Raw genomic sequence first — 20251 nt, 5'->3', positions numbered from 1 at the left:
AATAATGAGAGGTATAGATAGAGTTGATGGCAGTTATCTTTTCCCTAAGATGAGGAGTTTCAAGACTGGGGACAGATCTTTAAAGTGAAAGGAGAGAGACTTAAAAAAGACATAAGACGCAATTGTTTTACACAGAGGGTGGTTCGCATGTGGAATGTATTTCCTCAGGATTTATTGGATGTAGGTACAATTATAATATTTAAAAGACATTTGAATAGATACATGAATAGGACAGGTTTGGAGGGATCTGGGTCAGGAATGGGCAGGTGGGACTAGTTTAGTTTGGGTTTACATTTGGCATGGACTGGTTGCACTGTAAGGTCTGTTCCCATGGTGTATGACTCTATTTGAAGTGGGTGATATGTAGCTGTTATATTCATGAAGTTAAAGTATTCAGCAAGGCAACATTGAGTGACAACATACTGTAAAGGGACCTCCCATGTAAGGAGATGAGCAGAATTTTGTTTTGTTCTGAGAGTTGCTAGCCAGTGGAAATCCTTTCCCTAGAGTGCAGTGGACACACGACCATTGAATATTTTTACTGCAGAGTTACACAGATTCTTCACTGATGAGGGACTCAAAGGTGTAAACAAGAAAGTAGAGCTAAGGACACAGTCAGATCAGCTATGTTCCTATTAAATAGCACAGCAAGCCCTCGAGGACTGAAATGTTTACTCCTAACCCACATGTTCACATGTGATTATTGTAACCAAGAATCTATTTTTGCTTTAATTGCCACACTTTGTCCAATGTTCAACAGTGAGTGAATAGGGAGTGATGATGGTAGTGCATTGGTAATGCCAGTGGATTAGTTATCGAGAACTTCTAAGTACATGGATTCATATCCCATTGTACCAACCGGTGGAATTTAAATTCAATAAATAAACCTGAAATATAAAGCTAGTCTCAGTTGTCTTGGTCACCATTACTGTCATCAATTGTTGTAAAATTGACTAACTTCCTTGAGAGAAGGAAATCTGCATCCTTACTTCGTCTGCAGCACTTCCTCAATTTTGACCTACGTGTAACTCCAGACCCTCAGCAATGTGCTTGGCTCCTAAATGTCTCTAAAATGCCCTAGCAAACCAATTGGTTGAGGGGCAACAAATGCTGCTGTTCACAAATGCCCAAATCCCAAGATGTTTTTTAAGGAAGGGCCATTTTGGCAGTGTCTCAATTGGTAGCACTCCTGAGTTCAGTTTCCGTTCCTGGACTTGAGTACAAAGACCTAACCTCGTGCTCCAGTGCTTTGCTGAGAAAGTGATGCATTGTCAGAACTGCCAATGTTCAGATGAGATATTAAATTAAAGAACTTGCACATTCTCCCCGTGTCTGTATGGGTTTCCTCCGGGTGATCTGTCTTCCTCCCATGATCCAAAGATGTGCAGGTTAGGTGAATTGGCCATGCTAAATTGCCCATAGTGGTCAGGGATGTGTCAGCTAGGTGCATTAGTCAGGGGGCAATGGGGTAATGGGGGTAATAGTGTACAGGAATGGGTCTGGGTGGGATACTCTTCGTAGGTCAGTGTGGACTTGTTGGGCCAAATGGCCTGTTTCCACATGGTAGAGATTCTATGATTCTATGACTGTCTGGTCTCACATGTGGATGCAAAACTTCCCATGGTTCTATTTCAAAGAAGGTCAGGGCATCATCTCTGTCCTGGTTCATATCAGTGCCTCGATCAACATCATTTAAAAAAAATCCATATTCTCTAGCCTTTATCCCATTGTTGATTGCAGGAGTTTTGATAAGTGAGTTTTGAGTGCCACTAATTTTACAACAATGAACACAATTCACAAGTCTTTTATCCTGAAATCGTGCAAGTTGTTTTCTCAATGCAAATTTGTCTTTTTTTATTTGACCTTTAAAGCACCAATCACACTTGTCTTCCTGATGTTCTTCTCTTAATATTCTGAAGGTTTTAAAATTCAATATTGTTGCAGAAAGTCAGCATTCTTGGATTACTCAGGACTGTTTTGTAAATGCTTGGTGAAAAATGGAAATTGTTGCAATCCAAGCTGTGACTATCTGTAGAAATGACAACGTGGAATGAAACGACGTGCCTGTAGCATGATCTTTCTTTTCAACAATTAGGCAAATGTTAGCATTTAATTTGTGCAAACAAAATATGGTTCAAGACCCTTCAGGGCAGAGAGTGCATCTTAATAAAAGAAACACATGTAAACAGAATGGCACAACAGCTAAACTACTTAGATGCTTGCGTCATGCTGGGTACTATTGACCACAGTTGTAAACCTGGAGGAGCTGACTTTCAGGGTAAGGATAGTGTCTTCTTTCCTGTGCGTGGAATCAATACAGTCTGTGGAAAGCTGGCTTGCTACTTCTGCTCTCTTTATTTGTTTACAATAGCATTTTTTTATATCCCAAATTCTATTGATGTCTAAGCAAGTCAACATCAAAGAAATTTCAGCAAGCACAGAGAAATTTTATGGCACGGGGTAACCATTTGATAGTCACTGTTCACCTGCTGCTTCCTGTAAATTGCTGCTGCTGGGCATACAATGAAAAAGTTTATCAGATCATTATAATCACATTTTGACTGTGGGAATGACATAATCTTTCTCTCTTTACTTGTCTCCCTTTCAAGGGAAGCAATGTTGTGGAAGACCAGGATTTGTTGGAGATTGGCATCCTTAATTCTTCACACAGACAGCGAATTTTACAAGCAGTTCGTGGCCTTCCTCGGGTGAGTTGCAATATGATGCCAGTAAAAAGAACACCTCCTGTAGTTATATGTAATCATGTGGTGGACTAATTCGTATTGGATGGCGTTGAGTTTGATGCCCTCTAATTTATTACACAGCTTGTGTGAAAGCTTCTATCTCTATGATCTTGTCCAGGCAAAACTTATTAGTTGTCAATAAAATTTGTTCAACAGGGAATTTGCTGTACTTCACTTCCTGGAAAATTAGAGTATTCATTGTACCAATTCCATAACAAGCATATGAAGAAATTAATCAAGCGCAGTGCTAAATTATCCAGTGTCTATTTTGTGGAATTTGAATTAGACATGACTCATTTAGACACCCAGCACCACTCTAATCTGAACTCCAATTTCCAGCATCTGCAGTCCTCACTTTTGCCTAGTTGATTTTAACCTTACTGCGAATCCTCGTGCAAGGATGTCTACCTTGAAGATGTTCTCCTCCTCTCTCCACAAGAATTTCAGTGAGTCTCTCTCTCACTGCAACCCCCAGGTCATCTCTGCTCTGAAGCTCTTCAACCATGTACTGAAACAGACCCGCTCCAATCTTCCTTCCCACCTGTCCACACCACCCTCCTCTCTAACCTATCATGTTCATCCACACCCCCATCCACCCATTGTACTCTTTGCTACCCTCCCCCACCCTCCTCTCTGACCTATCACCTTCATCTCCACCCCCATCCACCTATTGTACTCTTTGCTACCTTCTCCCCAGCCCCACTCTTGTCCCATTTATCTCTCCACCCTGGAGGCTCCCTGCCTTCAGTCCTGATGAAGGGCTTTTGCCCGAAATGTCGATTCTCCTGCTCCTCGGATGCTGCCTGACCTGCTGTGCTTTTCCAGTACAACTCTAATCTAGACTCTGATTTCCAGCATTTGCAGTCCTCACTTTTGCCTAATTCATCATTATATGCCTTTTTAGTTTCATCTCAGTACACTTGACAATTTGTTAGTCTAAATGAGCTGTCTATAAAATATATTAACTTATATAAATATCAGTTTGATTTGAGTTAGCCATTTACAAAGATTCAGTTCAATTTGAAATGCCAATCTATCTAAATGCATTTGTGCAGTATAATGAGGACACACTGTCATTTAATATCCTCTGTCAAGATGTATATATTTCTAATTTAATGGTAGGAACTTCTTTACCGTTCCTAAGCTAGTTCCTGGCAGCAATATTTATAGGGCATCACTGGTCAGAATTTGTTCTTCAGCAATCTAGAAGTGACAACAACCTGTGATCAGTTTACATAACGAGACTGAAGGTAAACTAATTACAATTGTATTGTGATGAGTTAAATTAAATAGGTTGACTGGAGATAAGTTTTAAACTTGATGATTTTTTAATGGTGAAGTATAATACATTATGACAAGAAAATGAAGTTTGAAAAGAAATTTAGGATTGACTCCCAAGTTAATATTCCAATAATTCCTATTCCACCTCAAAAGAATGATGTGTCCACACCTCCTACTGTCTTCCTGATGACAGTATAAAGGCTAACCCTTTTAGACAATCATGGAATTACAGAATAGTTAGTGTGCTGAAGGAGACTATTAAACCTTTCTTGTCTGTGCTGGCTCTCAGTAAGAGAGAGTGACTCATGCCATCTCACCCTGTTCTCTTTCTTCATAGTTTTAGTTTGTTTCAATTATACTGTCAACTCCTATTTAATAAATGCTGGTCAGACCATGCTCAAAAATGCACATTTCCGTAATAGAAATGGTCAGTTTCTGGTTACATTTAGTGTTGAATTAGATTAAAAATTAATCTTTACAGTCAGTTATCAGACAGTCCAAAACAATTTTTTTCTGATTGTTCCAACTTCAGAAGAGAAGATGACACATTTGGAAAAGTCCATGCTGTAGAAGTATTTTTGTTTTTAAGAGTAATAATGTACATAGGAGAGGAAAATGCCCCCAGAATGAAGCCAAATATCTACTAGTAGAAGCGGGAGAAAGAAAAGGCAAAATTTGATGATAATTGAATAAACTACAGCTCTGTTTCATTATTCGAAACATGATGAGATTGATAATCTCATATTAAAGTACATTTGTATAGATATGTTCTATAATGTTGGTTTTTGAGTCCTGGCCATGGTTAATAGGAGCAGGTGTAGCTGTCTTGCCCATTGAGGCTCCTCCATAGGTAGAATAGGCTCATCTTCAATGCCACACCATTTTCCTACACTATCTCCACATCCCTTGATGCCTTTAATATCATATAACAACCTGAGCCTCTCAGTGACTGAGGCTCCATCGTACTCTGGGGCAGAGAAACCTAAAGCATTCCCCACTCTGAGTGAAGAAATTCCTTCTCATCCTAAGCCTTATGATCCACTCCTTATTCTATGATGTTGTCCCTTGGGAGCTCTGCCCCAACTAGAGGAAACTTTCTCCATGAATCTGACACGTTGAGTCCTGTAAGAATTTTGTATGTTTGTATATTTATATTTTACCACATTTATAAAGTTAAAAATAGCTTGGAATTTGCAGACCTGTGTAATTCATAATTTTCAGTACTACTCTGGCAATCTTCCTCAAAATGAAAACAACATGGGCAATCAGTTCACTTGTTATAATAATATTTCTACAAAGGATAATTAGCAGATGATTCTCAAGCTTAGATTAGATGTATTGTTAAATAAAACAGTATTGACAGTTAATTCTGAATATAATGTGAATATAGCACCAGTTCTTACTTTTCATATCGGTCTGTATGGCCAAATGCCCAAAAGTATATTTAAGCAACTCACAAGTTCAAACAAACAACATATTTTTCTTTCTGGTTATCATATTGTACAATTTAAAGTTAAAGAAAACAATTAATTTCAAAACTGGCTTCCACCTGTTTTTACTTCTCAAGAACTTACTAAACTCTTTCTTTAAGGCATAGTTAAGTTGACTTCTAACCAACAGTTTGGCAAATTGGGTGATGGCAAAACTAGGTGGATTTTTGTTGGAGATAGTTTAATGATTTTAACTCAACTTGGAATATTGTGATATTCTTTCTTCATTTGAATGTTCAAATAGAAAGTTCTATTTGACATTTGCAGTTTATATATTATAGGGCTCTCTTCAACAGAGGCTAGCAATTGGGGCAAATTTAATAACCTGGATGCTAGAAATGCTAATAAATAGAAGCAAGAGTAGGCCACACAGACCCTGAAACCTGCTCTGCCATTCAATTAGATCATGTCTGAACTTCTACATGAACTCAACTTTCCACCTATCCCCACTGCTCTTGAATTTATCAGCCTCCAAAATAGCCTAGTCTGAAGTTTAAATAGACTTCTCAAATGACACTTGTAGCCTTTCTGGGTGTGACACATACTGAAGAATCATAGTTTGTCTCCACATCCCTGTTCTAAATGGCTGAATTCTAACTCTAGACCCTCTAACCATTGTAAAATGGTCTCTCACTGTCTGACAAAGCCTATGAGAATTTTATACATTTCAACTCCTCAAAACTCTAGTGATTATAGGCCCTCTCATCCTGAGAATGAATCGAATAAACTGTTGGTTGACATTATGATTTATTAAGGTTTGTGCATGTTTACTCACAATCTTGAAGATTCTAATTCTGATGATAGTCATTTCCTCAGGTGAATGTTGGATGAATTGTGCCCAACAGTATCATCTGATTGTAGACGAAAGTGCTCTAAACTCATCCCTACTGGCATGTAGAACACCAGCAAAATTTTAAATCTGTCAACTCCATTCCTTTCAAAATATTTGTGCATAATAATGAATTCTTTCCCAGTGTTTAATGGGAATTATGATATGTTCAGTGATGCAATAATGGCTGCATTTTTAGATGCCATGTCTGGCTATAGAAAATGTTACTTAGTGGAAAATGACAAGCTTTCTTAAATCCCATAATTAGGATATAGCAATTATAATCTTCAAATGTTGCTTTCTGATCTTTTGAAATCTATCAAATATGGCAACTGATACTCAGGACAGGATCTCATCATGAAGATGTTACGTAAAATAACAAAATCTCCTTACATAATTTTATGCATCTTACACGTGTATTTTTCTTCTTTGTTGCAGGTTAAAGTTATTGGTTATGATACGAACAGTCCAACATCTGTCGCTGACTGGTTAGATTCTTTGGAGCTGAATGACTACATCAAGACCTTCCTGGCAAATGGTTATACCTCAATGGACCTCGTGAAAAAGCTGTGGGAAATCGAACTCATTAATGTAAGTTCATGATTCGTGTGATGCCTTTAAAACAAACTGTTAGTGCTGAAATGGTTTACATTCTGAATGACTGCTATAATGTAACCTGTGACTTAGTGAAGAAGGAGAAATGAGACAGCAAAGTAAGTTTTTATAAAGCTCTTATTTTGAATATACCTTAACTCAATGCAGTGTCAGTCTTGGTTGCTTTTAGGCTTGAATTAGATGAATTCATCAAATTCTAGAGTACACATTTGATTTCATCCATTGGCCAAAATTGTCATATTATTTAGGACAGTTTATTTTCTGGAACTGGCTGAGGTTTCTACGGAGAAGTTACGAATTGGATCTTATCACTGTGACTTATGTTCAGATGTTGGGACATAATATTGTTAGCATATATAGGAAAGAGGCTTTTTTGTATTTTCATCACATTTAAACCACTGGAATTTTACTTCCTTTTCATTTATGATGTATAGTGTATTTTATAAAAAGAATTATTTGTTTTTGAGATCATCCTGTACCAATCAAAACCTTTACTACAGTATTGCTTCCACAAATCTCGACACTAATTTGAATTGCTTAGTTCCTCTTCATTTATTATTTATAATTTTACAACAACATGAAAACCCTTTAGAACCAGTTCTGTGTTTGGTGTTTCACATTCCTTCTTTTCAAAATTAAACCCAGGTGCTGAGTTGCCTGTACAACTAAATCATAAAACAGGGGAAATTTGTAATTTAAGTAATAATATTATTACTACTGTCCTTAATATTTTCAACCCTGAGATGCTAATCTGTCTCAGAGTGCTTTAGATAGACTTGTGGATATTTGGGCTGCTTTTCTATGGCAGCCGGAGATGGCGACAGAGATGCAGAGATAGCAACTGCAGCCAGGGGTCACAGTTAGCACCTTGAAATGGCCATGTCAGCAAACCCAACAGGAGACCCAAGAACAAGTCCTTACAATTACTCTTGTCCCCTTCCCCGAGTCTTCTACACCAGAGATGGGAAGAATTGATATTGAGGTTTGAGACTGAAGTGACACCAGAAGTTGAGGAGAAGCTCCTTATGGTTACCACGTAAGAGCTGCAGCCTCCCACACAGTCTAAATGTGGGATGCATTCATTGGGACCTCAAAACCTACAAACAACCAGAGGATCCATGATATGGCTTAAAACCTTCCTTTTTTTAGACCCAGGTAATGCACTGGTTCAAATCCCACCAAGAAAGATGATGAACTTTGAATTGTAAAACAAAATCCGCAATTAAAAATCTAATGATAATCTTGTAATTTCATCAAATCATTTCAAAACAGCATCTGGTTCACTGAAGTAATAGAGAAGAAAATCTACCTTCCTTACCTAAAGTGGCTTTGAAAGTCGTTCTGTTATCTTAAACTGCTTAAAAGTCTTTAAAACAAAATGGAATGAAACTGGATGGACCAGGCATCAGCCTAGGCACTGGAAATGACAACAACAAACTCAGCCCTGTTGACCCTGTAACTTCCTCCTTTCTGATATCTAGAGCTAGTACCAAAATTGTAAGACTTACAAACTAGTCAAGAAACAGCCTGAGAGTATGGTACTCACAGAATCATGCCCTTACAATGTCCCAGTCACCATCATCACCATCCCTAGATATGTCCTGTCCCACTGGCAGGACAGACCCAACGGAGGTGATGGCACATTGGTATACAGTTGGGAAGGAGTTGCCCTGGGACTCCTCAACATTGACTCTGGATCATGTGAAGTTTCATGGCTTCAGATTAAACATGGGCAGGAAAACTTCCTGCTGATTACACGCAGACTTCCCTCGGCTGACAAATCAACGCTCGTCCATGTCGAACACCACTCAGAGGAGGGATTGACGTGGCAAGAACACAATATAGTCTGAGTTCCTGTACTCCCTCATAATGGTATTGTGGGTCTACTCCTGAAATAAGGGGTGTCAAAGACAGAGTCATTTTAGTCAGACACCGCACAGCAATTTACAGTGATCTGATTAATGAAACAAAACGTGTTCCAAACACAAATGCCCACAGACTACTGAGTAAGTAGTTGGGCTCCACCCTGTCAAATGGCTATCTTGATCCAGGGGAATGGTGGTGCCTAACACACCAGCTCTCTCTGAATGGTGGATCAATTCCGGGATCAAGCAGATGTTATTGAGGTTAGATCAGCCTGGAACCATGAAGACTGGTCAGGGTGGATCAATATCATCCTGTGTGATATCAAGGCAACTGCAAAATGTTTATGCAATAGTATCTGAAGTAAATGTTTGATATTCTAAAATATGCATTCCGTATGTATGTACCGGATGTTTTGCTTTGTCATGATAATTAAACAGTGGTGATAATAAATCCAGAAGGATCTGCTGAGAGGAGAAACATTCAATCCCTGGAGGTGACACAAAGAGAATGAAGCCACACCACTGATTCCTGGAACCTTTTGTGTTCATCACTTCTCTGGTGTGGATTGAGTTATGAGAAAGGTGAGGAAACTATAAAGGAGACAAATGACACAGGACATTAGTGAGGTGGTGAGGTATTCAGATAAGTGACCTGGAAAAGGCAAGTGCAAGCACGACTTCAAGAAGTGCCATGGAAATAAGGCAAGTTATATGATGAAAGGCAGATTTTGGTACAGATGCTAGGATACTCCTTCATAAGACACTAATTAACAATCTTGGACTGATTTTCAGATAAGGCAGGCAAAATGGACATCTTGGAGGCAATTTGAAGATGACTGAATGCCGTGATGTTGAAGCTAGGTTTGCTTTTGGATGGAAGACTTAATTTAGGCTAAAGATTTACATTTGCTCTGTGATCTAATGAAAACAAGCAAGTTATTGGTTAATCCACAATGGACAGAACCTTATGCCCTCTCCTGTGGAGTATTTGGTGGCTCAGGATTGTTTCATTGGCCTAGAGTGAGAATACCACTACCTTCACAGAAGGAAATGAAACTTGGAAATGACACAAACCAGTCTGACTCTTTGTGTATACCTGAACTTCGAACTCCCGTTCCTCCGGGATGTTCACTTTCAAATTTTCATGTTTTAACTCCCTGTCTCCACACAATTAAGTCCACGGACAGCCTTCTGCCCCATTAGCAGCCCTCAAGCAAACAATAAGAGACTCACTTCAAGACTTCATCCAATCGCCATGGGTATTAACCAAGCAAGTGGGTGGAGAGTGGGGCGCTTGCCATTCCGAGGGTATGACTTGTTTATCCTGCGAACTCCATGGGGGAGGGGTGGATTTCTTGTTCAAAGGTGCTCAGTTCTTGATTCAGGAATCTGACTTTAAGAAAGGGGGATTTTTGACTGAAAGCCAATTCTTGCCCTTGACACCGAGGATCTTTCACACCCACTCCCTCAACCCTTCCTTTCCACAACTGTTCGCCATGTCATTGTGTTCCCAACTGCATGTAGTACCAGCAGTAGCCACCATCTTCCCAGTGACACCATCAGTCTCTGATTTGTTGGCAATTCTCAGGAAGCTGGTCTTCCCAACCCTGGGACCCTTGTTTTGGGTAAAGGCCTATCACTCACTTGTAAGGTGACTGGCCCAAGAGGCGTTTCAGGGACTTTGTCAGCTCTCCAGCCAGTAGCTAAGACCATTTTGCACAAATTTCCAACTAATGTCTTGATTAAAAATTTAGATTTGTGATTTGGTGCTTTTTGTATTGCTCAATAATAAGAAGCAAAACTGTTCAGTTCTAGAAATGTTGGCTCTATGCCTTCACTGTCATTTCAGTTCATGCAGTGTTCAATCTTCTTACATCCATTATTCAACATCATTTATTTAATTTATGCATTATTGAATAGAGTTCTTTGAAATCAAAGTGTGCTTGCCTCAAAGTAAGTGGTAAGTAAAGTAGAACTGATCAACCTAGGGGGTAATTTTCATCTTCAATGCTTGGGTAATACATTACAGAAGACACTGCCTGTTGACCTCATTCTGAGTTATTTTGTTATTTTGTTGCAGGGAATAGTATGTCTTGTATGCATGATATAAAAGATGTTCATTCTTTAAAGTAATAACATATCTGTAAACAATGTTGAAAAGAAATGTGTTTGCTCAGAGATTTGTTGATTCCACGTGGGTAGGTAGTATTGCAGGCTGTTAACTGTATGGCCAACACAGCACCCTTCTTTGATACCATCGAAGACGATTATGTGATTTGCTACTTGTCCCCAGTGTGTCAAAATCTGCAGAATGCCAATTGAAGTGAATAAATGTTTCCCCTTCTCCCACTTTCAAGGCATATTGGACAAATTGCTCTTCAAAGGAGACTTCTGTTTCGTGGTCTGTCAAAACCAACCAAATATTATACATCAAAACAAATATAATCTTTTCCAAATTATTTTGACTTTTTATTTAAGCTGTTTTTCCTCATATGAACATCTTGTTCATAATTTGGTTTCATAATTTAAGTATTACACTTCCTTGACAACAAATTAATTTATGTTGTTTATGAAATGTGCAGCTGAATATGCAGCATATTCATTTTAGATAAGAACAATATCTCGCATTAACATGCTATTAACTGATTTGAGCACTTGGTGGTGCAGTTGCCCAAATAACTGAGCAACTAATAGTAAGTACAATTGATTGGCTCAGTGATGTGAAATAATGGAGTCATTTTGGCTGTGAAAGGATGGTATTTGTGATCAGTGCTTGGAGGAAAGAAATGAAATCACGATGAGGTTTTACACTCACCTTTCACTGGAGATTGCATTTAGCTTATATCCAGACAATTCAAGCTGAATTTACACGTTTCATTCTTACATGCTGTTTTTATCTGTCATCATGTAAAATTATTAGTCAAGTATATAGGCTGTTCTACTTTCTCAAAATAAAAACTGGTATTGGCCTTGGGCCATTGGAAGAGGCTTTGTGTTTTGTCCATTTTGCTTCTTAATGTATGTGATACTCATGCATGTGCTGAATGTATATTGGCATGAATAAAAAGGTGGTGAATAATAAAATCATACATTTGTTCTACAATGTAAAGCCAGAATTTTAAAAATGTATTAGGATGATTCTTAAAGAAATTGGAAATTGCAAGGAATATCTGGATTTATGTATAAACGTCTTTTAATTTATTTTAAAGGGGTCTCTATATTGTAGATTTTTCTCACCCACCTGTTCAGATGTTATTACACACCTCTACAGCAGGTGGAAGTTGAATCATTGACAAATTCAAGGAATCTTGTATATTAAATCCTGTGTCATATGTAAATAACAGTTTTAAAAAAGAAAAACTGAATACTTTGCAGTTAGATATACAAGGAGAAATCCACTAAATGTGAAATACTTAATGAAAGTAAGAGAACAAGTGAATTATTCCAGCTCCTATGAAGCAAGGATCATGTTGTAACTTTGTTAGAATTGGTCTCTCATTTCATTAAAGATTACAGGAGTAAGATTGGACTTGTGTGTGTATGGGTAGCAGATGTATGCAAAATGAATCAATTTAAGGCATAACCCCTTGTCTGAGCAACATGAGAATCAAATGTTGACTTGGTTTGGGTGATGTAGATATGAGGGCAGTGTCTGGACAGCTAGTTCACTTGCAATTAATGACCTTTTCAGTATTTACATAGTAGATGGGGAGGGCTCAAAGGTAACTTTCAAATTATAGATGAAGAAAATGAACAGTTTGATGCATGTTAGTGTATTAATGTTGGGAGACACTATGAGCATGTCTCTGTTGGAATGAAAGTTACTCACTTGGGTTGGTGTAGTAATTTTTCATTGGCTGTTTGGTCACTTGCTTGCACCATGAGCTGCTGACCTCCTACCTGCTCTAATCAGTTAGACAAGCCAGGTTGTGGTTTGTCTTTGTGTGTTGTACTCTGCAATCAGTTCCTCGAACAGCTCACAGTGTCACTAAGCTCAACCTCTAGCCCAGTTAGGAAATCAGTACTTTCAAAGTGTGTTGCATCATCAAGAAAGGGGTGGGGTAGATTTGCAACCTGGGTTAAGTTGAGTGAGAGGTTCCTGATCCTGATTAGAAATCAAGGCCCTACCTATGAGTATGATTTTTTAAGTTGGCTGAATTAGATTGATATTTCACTGTACTATGATTTGTTGTTTGCTTCCTTGCAGTTTTCACCTTAAAAATCACAATTGTTATAGTACGGGAGGCCATTTGGCCCTGCACTACCTCTCCAAATGAGGAATTCACAGAGTGCCACATCACAGCCACATCAACCATTTCTCTTCAAAATGTTCTTGCCAGTTATCTAAGTAGACAGCGCCCTCCAGTAATCCATGCTCAGTTTTGTTGACTAACCTGTATTTGCCCATGTGACTGTTAATTTTGTCCCAAACTATTGTTTCTAGAAATTCCCATACCACCAAAGTTAAACTGACTGACCTGTAGTTGCTGGGCTTAAAACACCTTTTTTTTTCTGAATAGAAGTATAATGTTTGCAACCTTTAATCCTTTTAAAGGCATAGAAATATTAAAAGGATGGTAAATGAAAAATAGGAACAATCAAAATAATGTCCCTTTTATTCCAGAAAGCCCTAAAGCGTTTGGAAAGATTCAGAGCTGCTGTTAATAAATTTTGCACTGCTCAGGTGCCCAGTACAACTTGTAACAAACCTGTTCCTTCAGTTCTGGAGAAGTTACAAGGTAGTTAAATCTTAAAAATTACTACTGATAGTTAATCATTCCACCGCAGGCAAGGTGCCACATCACGACGTTGTCAGACAAGAACACCTTTTTATAGAATCAAAGAATCCCTACAGTGTGGAAGCAGGCTATTTGGCCCAGAAAGTCCTTACCAAGCCTCCAAAGAGCATCCCACCCAGACTGACACCCACCCCCACCTCATCACCCCCCACACACCCATCATGCCCCACCCCCCATCACCCTCCCCCATCACCCCCATCACCCTCCCCCACCATCCCCCCCCACCATCCCCATCCCCCACCCTCTTCACCATCCCCATCCCCCACCCTCTTCACCATCCCACACCACCTTCACCATCCCCCACCACCCCCAACATCCTCCCCCACCGCCCCATCATCCTCCCCCACCGCCCCATCATCCTTCCATCCCCCCTCACCCCCCCATCACCCCCTCACCCCCCATCACCTCCCCCATTACCCCCATCCCCCCATCACTCGCCCCCAATCACCCCCCATCTCTGCAACCCTGCATTTCCCAAGGTTAATCCATCTAACCTATACATCTTTTCATGTGAAATTTTTCAATAACCTTCTAATTTTGGAAAATTGGATACAAATAACAATACAGAATAAGTGAACTGTCACGATACTGCTGAAAATATTATAATTTAACAAGTCTGCCTTATTTTTAATTATTAACAGCCATTACAATTTCTCTCCATTTCCAGAAATGAATTGTAATCTGGTGATCCTGTCAAAAATACCTTTAATTTCTGTCACAGCTAACTCATTTCCTATGTTTGTATGTGGTGTTGGATTGGCATCAAGAACACAACATAATATTTCTATTTGATGCATTATAAGTGTATAGTTAACAAAAGATGCAGTTCACTATCACGTGTTTTTACAAAAGACCAATTATCTAGTTAAAATCAAATGTACTTAGCATTGACAGCAATTATTAGGTGTCATTTTTCTAGACATTTTAAAATGGAGAATCTGTAAATGGTTGCTATGACAGCTGGAAGTTGCTATGGTAATTGTAGCTCAGCAAAGAACAGACTTTCATTAGCAAATTCCTACCAGATTTACAGCATTCTTTCAGAATTGTTCTCTGCATAGAATAAAAAGGTTCAGATCCGAGTTTAATGAAAATAGCAGCGTTGCAACCGCTGTGTCTTATTTTAAACAAAAAAAGTGCATTTTTGTTCTTTGGCCTACTGCTTCTCCCTCTCCTATGTTATCTAATGAAAGGGTCATTGGGAATCGTCAGCCTTTTGTGTATGCCTCTGATAAACTAATGCAGTCACTCCAAGAGTCTTAATTAGCTGTAGGACGCGAACTATTTGCAACCGTGTAGCAGTCGGTGTTGTTAAGTCCTCTCTATACGTTGGTTGTGGAAGTATTTGATTTGTCCACCATTTAAGACGTGCTTGTGGGAAGTTGGGTCTTGGATTGACGGTTCTCGTTCTTGGCTATTCGTAATACATCTCTCAGTTGCTGAGAGGTTTTCATTTTGTTGAAAACTGGGGATGGGCAAGTGACATACTTGCTCGATTCAACCGATCAAGCCTTTGAGGCACTAAATGTAATTGTGGCTGGAAACCAGAAAAATAAAGGCTACAAATGAATACATTGTCTCTCTTCACAATCGCTGCAAGCAAAGGTTTCCACTTGCGTGAATCAGAGGCTTGTCTCGCTGTATGGCAAGACAGCCATAATAAAGGCAAGTGATGCAGTCGGACAAGTCAGTACTGATGGAGAATTGATAGACTTGTTACAGCAGTAAAAACCATTGCAGGGCTGGCTCACTGTTGACCCATAGTCAGAACAGCAGTACTTATGTCATGAACTTTTTTGTCAGAATAAAAGAAAATGCAAATCTGATGCTCCTCATCCTTTGGCGTGGTGTGACGCATTAGAGGGGGTAAGGTACTCAGAAAGCTAGGATCTGACTGCAGATCTCTGCTGTCTGGGAGAGGACTGAGAAATCCTGCAGCTTTCCGCCAGTGCTTTGGGGGTCCGGTGAGTCCGATTAACCGTTCATTTCAGAAACGGAGAGGTGCTAAACTAGAACGGCGGAGTAAAAAGACAGATTTACAGCTTTGCAATAGTCAGAGCAGGGAAAATGCTTCAGCTGACGGTAGTAGATGAGAGATGTGGATCATGCAGCTTGTTTCTCCCATTCTTTCCTTATTTGTTTTATTATTGTTTCTTTGTATATTTCCTGTTTAAGCGAAGCTATGCAAATATCCCAGCTGTGTTTATCTGTAGTGTGTACGTAAATAACGCATCATTGTGTACCTTCGAGCAGAAAGCGTAATAACAATGTGAGTGCTGTTTATATACATCTTTCACAACTTCACCTTCTGTCATACATAGTAAGATCATTTAGCGTTATCTCCTGAATAGTTAAATAGTTCAGTCTTCAGATAACACTGGAAATAAAATAATTTGAGCAGCTTTGCCTACAATAAGTAAAATACGTTTGCTGTAAAATCATCGCAATAAATAATGATATATTGACTAGACCTTTGGCATAAATAGATTTTAGCCGAGTTCAGAGAGCTATCACTATAATTCTGTCTTAATGCATCTCTCTTTCAATAAAGCAAAAAAAAGTTGAGGAGGAATGTATTGTCTAAACAACTAAAGATTGGAACACAGCGGCATTAGTGCATAATTAAAGAATTCTTAATTTAAAGTAAACATTAAATATTGTATCTGCCAGTGAATAATGTATTGAATGAGTGAGTGCAAATCAATTTAAGTATAAATGTAGGAAATCAGTTAGCAGTTAATGTTCAAATTGTTGATGTTACATTTTGGTAGTTGATTCACTGGCTTGGGAATCTGTAATTGATTAAAGTTCATGTCAATATGAATTGGGTACAAGGGATTTTTTTAAAGGAAGATTGTATTTTCTGAGCTTATTTAACCAATGTTCGTTTGGCAAAGACTTTTTTATTTAAGTCCAAGCTTTTCTTATAACTATTCCAATCATCTTCACTTTGGATGTTTTCAGTGAGTATTTTGCTAATTTCAAGATTGGTAAGGTATTCCTTATTTAATAAGTGATGATTTAAAGCTCAGTACTTTGTACAGACCTGATGAGTCGTAATCAGGACTACAGCTCAAGGTTAGTTATCTGGATACATTTGCTGTCACTAGATCAATAATGTTGAGGGAGATCAAAAGTGTGAAGAAAATGGAATGATGCAAGGAAATATATTGTCAAAAGAAGAAAAAAGGATTCTGATATCATTGAAAGAAAATGTTTTATTATGAAACACCTGCAATTCCTTTATCATTGTATGATTGTAGTCCTAATTGTGCTGTCAAATAACTTATGGAAATTATATGTCTAATCTATAAAAACTGTATGCCAACGTTGAAGAAAAATTGCACCCTATTTTAGTGAACTATTTCAAAATTTGACACCAAGACATTAAAAAATTTTATCAGGTGACTAAAAGCAGAATCAAAAAATGTTGCTTCTTGTGTCACCTTAAAGGCCAGAGAGGGATACAGAGAAAATGAAGTTTAAGGAGGGAATTCCAGATCTTGGGGTACAGCTAGCTGAAGGTACAGCAGCCTGTGAAGTAGAGGCTGCAGAGATTGGGGGGAGGGAGGGTTGGTGGGAAAGGGGGGGGGGGGAAGGGAGGGTTGGGGGTGGACAGAGGGTTCAGAGGGGAGGGAGGGATGGCGGGAAGCGGCAAGACCACAGAGGAACTCTAAACTGTCACTCAACCGGGCCTCCTGCATTCAGTGATTTATGCATGTGTACATCCAAGTCCTCAGGTCTGTGGAACAGTGGTATTGCCCTTACTTCTATTAGGAGCCCTGTGTTCAAGTCAGACCTTCTGCAACCTCTTGACAGATTGGTGAGAAAACACTACTGTTCCTGCATCCCCTTTGGACTCTTTGTTTTGTGATTTTCTGACCAAAATGAATGACTTTGCACTTTCTATTTGAATTTGAAATGACTTTGAATTTCATCTATCAAATTGCACATTTCACCAATCTATCCCTTTTGACATTCTACACTATCTCCTATGGTTCACAATGCTACAAGACTCCCAGGTTTTGTATCACCCACAACTTTTGAAATTGTGTCCTATACAGGACAGTCTATGTCATTGAGCATCTATTTCTGGAGAACATGGATCCTAATACTAAGCACTGGGGAGCCCCACTGTAAGGTGTACTCCAGTCTGAAAAGCTACCATTTACCACAGCATTTCCTGTCACACAGCCAGGTTTATATACGTGTTGGTACAGTTCCTTTTTATTCTTTTGAGCTGTAATGTTGTTCAGTATAGTCTTTTGTGCAACAGCTTATCAAATGCCTTTGGAAGTCTATGTGCATCACATCAACACTCTATATTACATTTGTTACCTCTGTTTGCCAAAGTGGCCATTAATATTATCCCAGATTGCTTCTACAAGCTCTCCTTCCCTCACTCATCCACAAATCAACACATGCACAGGTTAGCGCACACAACCTACTCTGTCATTGCTGAGTTATCTTTACATTCTATTTGAGTAAGTTTGTGACATTTAAACTCTCCAATTTTGTGGAACACTCAACCTTCCTCCCATTAGCTGAAAATCAATTGGAAGATTATTGCCATTGTTTATGCAATTTCATCACTTCACACTTCTTTAGCATCTTTGGATACATCTTGTCTGGTCCTGGTGTCTTATCAACTTTTTAAGTTCAGGCAGCCTAACCTTATCTATTGGACCCGTCCAGTGTCTGAAGTAGCTCTTCTTCCACCATGGGCAATAACTTCTTCCTTGGTAAACACAGATGCAGTTTATTCATACAGTACTGCAGCCATGCTGCCTGTTTTAGCTCATCAATTCCTACTGGTTGTCCCTGATTTACAAATATAAGGGGTATAATTTGAAAGATCTGACATAGGAATATGTTACGTACTTATAAAAGGCTATTTCATATTGTCCTGCATTGCGATTTGACTTGTGTATAAATCGATTTGTGAACCAACCTGAGAATGGAACCTGTTTGCAACCTGGGGACGGCATGTATTTTGGTACAGAGTCAACCCACCCTCCTCCTATGATCCTTTTATAATTCATATAGTTGGAGATCATCCGATTCCCTTTATATTAGCTGTCAGTCTGTTTGATTCTCCAATTTGCTTTATGCATTCCAGTCTGAACCTTCTGTGTTCCCCCTGGTTCTCATTTGTATTAGCTATCTGATACCTAGCAATTGTGCACTTTTCCTGCTTCACCTTGATCTCTATCTTTCTTGTCATCCAGGGACTCTGGAATTGATTGCTTTTTTCCTTTCATGGGAATATACCTTGATGTGGTTGAACTATCTCTTAAGGCAGCCCATCACTCAGATACAGTTTTTTGGTTGCTCACCTTTGGATCTGACCCAGATAAACTGGAATCATTCTTGTCCCATTGAAGTTGGAGTTCTTCAGATAATTATTCCTACTCTGGATTTACCTTGTAGTTTTCTACAGCTAACGAAAACCTTATCAGACAATATTCTTTATTCCCTAAATGTTCCTATAATGGCCTACCTCATTCCCAAGAACCAAGTCTATCAATGCCTGTTTTCTTACTGGCAAAAATTCTCCTGAACCTACTCTTGAAATTTTTGCCATCCTCCCTTCTTTAAACAGCTATAACCCAGACTATCCCAGTCCCTCCTTCTAGACTTACTAGATGTATTGTACCTCTCTGCTATTTCCTTAACATTTAGTGTTCTGCATCTTTTCCATTTGTTGATGGCCTATAAAGCAATGTAATTGCACCTTCTATGATTTTCAGCTGTAGCCCAACAGATTCATTGACTCCTCTGTGATATTCTATATCTCCAGCATTGCACTGTGTTCCTTTGTCACTACTATTATCTCTCCTTTACTTTTTTATCTTCCCCAAACATCCTTATATCCAGAAATATTTAACAACCAAACCTGACCTTTTATGAACTATGTTTCTGTCATCAACATATGATGATATTTCCACATAGTTATCTACACTTGCATCTCACCAATCTGGCTGCAGGTAGGCAAACTACACTGTTGGAATCACAGCTGCAGAAATGCTTGGCTGCTCCCTGAACTGTCACATGTCCTGCCATATTGCCCTTAAAGTTTTCCTTGTGCCTCCTGTGCAACTGTGCTACACATGGTGCTATGATTTGGCTCTGAATGCACTCTGATGATGAGCCATCGCTCTCATCAGCATTCAGAACTGAATAACATTGCCCACCTCTCTCAGTTCATCTGCATCTGCAACCCTTATCCTTTACTCATGCCTGCCTTACATCAGACTATTCTAGTGGCCAGCCTCCTCATATACCTTATAATCTTAAGTCTCGATGTTTGTGTACTATCTTTTTCCTGGTCCTGTACACCCATCACCATTTTACTGGTTGCTTTACTTTGATTCCTGATGAAGCAATGTCTCTACTTTAAAATTCTCATCTTTGTTTTTAAATCCCATCAGGTTTGGCACATTCCTAGCTCTCTGATCTCCTTCAGTTCTAGATATCTGAAATATCAGCACTTCTGCAGTTCTGATCCTTTGAAAATTTAATTGCCCCCTCCCACTAATAGTGCCCCACCATGTCTTCAGTTTCCAAGGCTCTAAGCTCTGGAATTCCATCAATCTCTTTCCCTCTTTTTTTTCCCACCCTCAGGCCT

The 20251-nt window shown here is 39.0% G+C and overlaps 1 protein-coding gene across 18 annotated transcripts in view; it reads left to right on the top strand.

The window, feature by feature from the left end:
- Nucleotides 1-20251, top strand: part of anks1b (ankyrin repeat and sterile alpha motif domain containing 1B) — an 810941-nt gene that overhangs the window by 740629 nt on the left and 50061 nt on the right. For 16 of the 18 annotated variants that reach the window (XM_072562474.1, XM_072562483.1, XM_072562481.1 and 13 more), the window contains 2 exons: nt 2610-2708; nt 6783-6935. In XM_072562474.1, coding sequence (XP_072418575.1) covers nt 2610-2708; nt 6783-6935 — 252 coding nt within the window. Of the gene's footprint in view, nt 1-2609; nt 2709-6782; nt 6936-15478; nt 15588-20251 lie in introns of those variants that run through there. The other 2 variants (XM_072562491.1, XM_072562490.1) reach the window with 1 other exon arrangement.

The sequence above is a fragment of the Chiloscyllium punctatum genome, chromosome 44 (genome assembly GCF_047496795.1).
Source record: "Chiloscyllium punctatum isolate Juve2018m chromosome 44, sChiPun1.3, whole genome shotgun sequence".
NCBI lineage: Eukaryota > Metazoa > Chordata > Chondrichthyes > Orectolobiformes > Hemiscylliidae > Chiloscyllium > Chiloscyllium punctatum.
Note: the sequence above shows the minus strand (reverse complement) of the source record. Positions and strands in the feature narration are given on the sequence as shown.